Genomic DNA, 5,429 nt, shown 5'->3' with positions numbered 1-5,429 from the left:
CAGGACTCTCTGGCATTAGGTAAAACTGATGAGGAGGCCCTCAAACAGTTCCGGCAGAAGTTTGATGAAGCTCTGCGAGAGAGTTGGACCACCAAAGTCAACTGGATGGCCCACATTGTGGCTCACCCTTCATAAACCGAGGGAAACACAACATCAGGCTCCAAACTGAAGTCAGGGTTCACCAAAAAGCACTATTAAATGCAGAAAAACAGTGATATACAACTTATTTATGATCTTATGAAATCGATGGACTAATCGCATGGATCAAAGTGATCTTCAAAGATCTGGAGTCTGCAAGAATAAACGAAAAACTTGTAAGCTTCTACGCTTTCTTTATTCTGTTAAATATCAAACTGCCTCTGACCACAGGAGAACCATAGAAAACCCTGACTTGACATCCGATATAATTGCCTTATACAAGGTAACAAAAGAGAAAATTTCAGCTTTTTCTTCCTCCACTGAAATGTCAACTCCAGCACACCATTCTAGAGAAAAACGGGAGTCCCTAAAACATGGCGCAACAACGCAAGTTTTGGCCATCCAGAAAGAAGATATTTATTGTACAACCATGTTAACATGTTGGGACTCAGACTTTTGAAAGTGGACAAATCAAAGCACAAGCTTAGAGAAAGTGCATCTTCTCATACCAAAAGGTAAACATGTGCCTCACTGCACAAGAAACTTTTTTAACTGTATGTGCCAGACTACTTTATTAGGAGGATTAGTCTTAAAAACACTGGAATCATGTTATAGGTATAAATATTTGATGAGTTTTAAATGTTGTAATAGTAAAGCACTGTTCCTATATACCACAGTACTACTTTATATATAGCAGAAATGGCTGTAATTTAAAAAAATGGGATGGCTTCACACACAGATATTCAATGAGGATCACTTTGAACAAACTCTGTGTAGATGAAGGACCTTCCTTTCCTCTCTGTGTTGAGTAAGCACAGCATTGTAGCCAAACCCGTTGTTTAGTGGTTTAGACCATGGAAATTGCTCATTTTTGGTGCCTGTTATTTTAAGAGTAATTCACAGATTTATATGGGCTTTACTATATGCCTGCATATCAAAACTCACAATTTCAACCGCCTGTTTACTCAGAATATCTGCACAAAAGACTCAGAGGACCAAAAAGGGGAGGTCTAACTGTCATGACGGCTACTGTCTACTGACAGCTCAGGCAGTAGTAATTACTGATTATTAATGCCTATATTGTAAAGCACAGAGTAATTATCAATGTTTTTTTTTACTACACATAAACATGTGTTATTTTAAGAGTAATTCACAGATTTATATGGGCTTTACTATATGCCTGCATATCAAAACTCACAATTTCAACCGCCTGTTTACTCAGAATATCTGCACAAAAGACTCAGAGGACCAAAAAGGGGAGGTCTAACTGTCATGACGGCTACTGTCTACTGACAGCTCAGGCAGTAGTAATTACTGATTATTAATGCCTATATTGTAAAGCACAGAGTAATTATCAATGTTTTTTTTTTACTACACATAACATGCTGTCTCTAGTGCTGCTTCTCTTCTTGGCTGTGTGACTAGAGATGTATTGATGCACTGAGCATGTTATTTTTACACTGAATATCTATATGTGTGAATGGGAAGAAAGTCTGTACTGTGATATAATGAGATTATTAAGAGCAATGCAAAGATTCTAGGACCAACATTCCAGAGAATTATGTGTTCATTTCCTGTGCTGTTATGGTATCTGAGAGAGTAAGATTTGTGCCTATAAAATAAATTTCATTTTACACTAGAACAGGTTATACTCGAATGTCCTTTGGCCCTACTCCTTATGCTATATGCCTTGGTGCAATATGCAAATGTAAAAGTGCAACTGTAAACCTATTTTGAGAGTGTGTGCGCTCATGCTGCTGTATGTTACACTGATGACCTTTGATTTCACTGAAACTTTTAATACAGGCTTTGCTCTGTCTTGCCCATTTTATAGAAATACTATTAAAGTTGTTTTCATTGAACTCTCCTTTATAATTTCAGTTTGATTTAGAAAAAAATTAATTATTGAAAAAAAAGTTTTACCATTTTAGAGTTTGGTCCAAAATAAAAGACACTTGGATTAAATCACTGCAGTTAAGGATTATTTGTATGCAACCAGTCCTTTTTGAAACTTTTGGACCCCATCAACTTATAGACCGCATATGATTTTTAAGTGAACTGAGCTGTTCTAGGTACAGACCAACCGATATCTCTACTATTTATGCAACTACCCGTTAATACATTTACACAGACCTGCACAAAAGTGTGAAAAAAATATCTTTTGTTCAACATGTGAGATTAGAAATGTCACTTTTGTGAGTTTAATTAAAAATATTTATATAAATATATAAAGAACAATTTTATAAGTCTCCATTTTTTTTTTTATCAGTCATGTCCACAGTTCATGATCCTCATGAAAAATACCCTTACATCCTCTGAAGCTTTACCTAAATTAAACCCTGAATATTGCTGTAAAACAACAAAACATGAAAAAGATTTGAATACTTTTTATATACACCGTACTGTATACAGCGGTGGTTCTCGGCTCCATGGACTGAACTGACTGTTTCAGATATGGGAGACAGAGGCTGTGTCCAAAATTGCCCCCTATACCCTTAAATAAGGTACATTTTGAGAGGACAGCCGTATGTAGTGGGGTCCAAAACCATAGTGGACATTATCAAGTGCACTCAATCAATCACATAATGCACTGCAATAACGAGTGTACACTCGGCTAGAGAATACCCATAATGCACTGTGAGGTTCGTGCTGAATAAATTCCCAAGACTCGCCAGAAGATGTGGGTTTGGCATAATACAGTATTATACAGGTATACATTTCTTTTTAATTGATTATTAAATTGTTTAATTAAGGTTTATACATTCTAGTTTCCACAACAGAGTTCAATATAAGTATTTTCTTAACTACTGGAGCAGCCAGTTTGCCAAGTTTTCAAATTATTATTAAACGGCACAAACTGTGCAAAAGCAGCAGCCCTTCTGCTGCACTCTGTGTCTGAATTTGCTCACTCGTTTTCATTCACTCCCTAGTACAGGGTTCCTCAAATCTTACCCTGGAGGTCCAATGCGCTGCAGAGTTTAGCTCCAACCCTGATCAAACTCACCTACCTGTGATTTTCTAATGATCCTGAAGACATTGATTAGCATGCTCAGGTGTGTTTGATTAGGGTTAGAGCTTAACTCTGCAGGAAAGTGGATCTCGTGGCCCAGATTTGAAGACCCCTGCCCTAGTACATTAGTGTAGGGCAGGGGACAAACCTATCCTGGAGGACCCCTAGCCCTGCACATTTTGTATGTCTCCCTTATCAGACACACCAATTCATGTCTTGCAGTCTCTACTAACGAGCTGATGAGTTGAATCAGGTGTGTTAGATAAGGGAGACATAAAAAACTGTGCAGGGCTGGGGGTCCTCCAGGACAGGTTTGAGAACCACTGGTGTAGGGCAGTGGTCTCAAACTTAATTCCTAGAGGGCCACAGCTCTGCACAATTTAGTTCCAACCAGCGCCAACTCACACCTACATGGAAGTTTCTAGTGATCCTGAAGACCTTGATTAGCTGGATCAGGTGTGACTGATTAGGGTTGGAGCAAAACTGTGCATTGCTGTGGCACACCAGGAATTGAGTTAATAGTGAATGAGGGTATATGGGGCGGTTTCGAGCAAAGCAATAGAAAATGTGAAGACCATTGGCAACCCTGGACTGGAGATAAGAACCACTGGTATACAGTAGTGATGGGAGAAACAAAGCTTTTCGAAGCATTGAATCAATTGAACCAATTAGCCTTTTTCACACTTCCGTGTTTATGGCTTCCGGATTGGCGCTTGCAGGGTTTTTCCGGGGTCATATGATGCTTTTTTAAAGATCATTATTTTGTGTATTTGGTGTAACAGAATATGTTGACATGCTTTAATGTTCAAAAAACACATTATTTTTCAAATACTGTACATTATTGTAGGTCCCCTATGCCCCGCCTCTCTCAAATGCTTCGTTTTCTACAAAGTCCCGCCTAACTCTGCAGGAAAGTGGATCTCGTGGCCCAGATTTGAAGACCCCTGCCCTAGTACATTAGTGTAGGGCAGGGGACAAACCTATCCTGGAGGACCCCTAGCCCTGCACATTTTGTATGTCTCCCTTATCAGACACACCAATTCATGTCTTGCAGTCTCTACTAACGAGCTGATGAGTTGAATCAGGTGTGTTAGATAAGGGAGACATAAAAAACTGTGCAGGGCTGGGGGTCCTCCAGGACAGGTTTGAGAACCACTGGTGTAGGGCAGTGGTCTCAAACTTAATTCCTAGAGGGCCACAGCTCTGCACAATTTAGTTCCAACCAGCGCCAACTCACACCTACATGGAAGTTTCTAGTGATCCTGAAGACCTTGATTAGCTGGATCAGGTGTGACTGATTAGGGTTGGAGCAAAACTGTGCATTGCTGTGGCACACCAGGAATTGAGTTAATAGTGAATGAGGGTATATGGGGCGGTTTCGAGCAAAGCAATAGAAAATGTGAAGACCATTGGCAACCCTGGACTGGAGATAAGAACCACTGGTATACAGTAGTGATGGGAGAAACAAAGCTTTTCGAAGCATTGAATCAATTGAACCAATTAGCCTTTTTCACACTTCCGTGTTTATGGCTTCCGGATTGGCGCTTGCAGGGTTTTTCCGGGGTCATATGATGCTTTTTTAAAGATCATTATTTTGTGTATTTGGTGTAACAGAATATGTTGACATGCTTTAATGTTCAAAAAACACATTATTTTTCAAATACTGTACATTATTGTAGGTCCTCTATGCCCTGCCTCTCTCAAACCATTTTCTACAAAGTCCCTCCTTCCGAAAAGCGCAGTCTGCTCTGATTGGCCAGCTGACCCGGTGCATTGTGATTGGCCGAACACCACAAACACTCATCGGAAATGTAACGCCCCTTACCATAATCACCAGCTTCATCTTTCAAAATAAATGTAAAGACAGAGCCCGAAAGGAGAACAGAGTCACGTGATAGACACAGTGATGAAGCTGGTATGTGTTTGCAGTACACAAGCCACGGTTAAGCTGACTCCACTGTGATGTGTCTCGCTCGCTCTCTCTCCCTCTCTCTCTCTCTCTCGCTCTCTTTCTCTCGCACTCTTTCTCGCTCTCTCTCGCTCTCTTTCTCTCACACTCTTTCTCGCTCGCGCTCTCTCTCTCTCTCTCTCTCTCGCTCTCTCTCGCTCTCTTTCTCTCGCACTCTTTCTCGCTCGCTCTCTCTCTCTCTCTCTCTCTCTCTCTCTCTCTCACACACGATGCACAAAACTCTGCATTTGAACAGTCAATAGCAAATACTTAAACTAATAACAAAACAGTAGCTGATTCAGAAGCGCCAGATTGTCATAGCAAAGTCAGAAT

General features: G+C 40.2%; 1 protein-coding gene across 4 annotated transcripts in view; it reads left to right on the top strand.

The window, feature by feature from the left end:
• pik3cb (phosphatidylinositol-4,5-bisphosphate 3-kinase, catalytic subunit beta) overlaps positions 1-874 on the top strand; it is a 53,791-nt gene extending 52,917 nt beyond the window's left edge. For all 4 annotated transcript variants that reach the window (XM_016252905.1, XM_016252904.1, XM_016252906.1 and 1 more), the window contains one exon: positions 4-874. In XM_016252905.1, coding sequence (XP_016108391.1) covers positions 4-135 — 132 coding nt within the window. In that variant the 3' untranslated portion in view covers positions 136-874. The remainder of the gene's footprint in view (positions 1-3) is intronic.
• Positions 875-5,429: the final 4,555 nt, after the last annotated feature.

Source organism: Sinocyclocheilus grahami, unplaced genomic scaffold, assembly GCF_001515645.1.
Source record: "Sinocyclocheilus grahami isolate Dianchi unplaced genomic scaffold, SAMN03320097.WGS_v1.1 scaffold1138.1, whole genome shotgun sequence".
NCBI classification, from domain to species: domain Eukaryota; kingdom Metazoa; phylum Chordata; class Actinopteri; order Cypriniformes; family Cyprinidae; genus Sinocyclocheilus; species Sinocyclocheilus grahami.
Note: the sequence above shows the minus strand (reverse complement) of the source record. Positions and strands in the feature narration are given on the sequence as shown.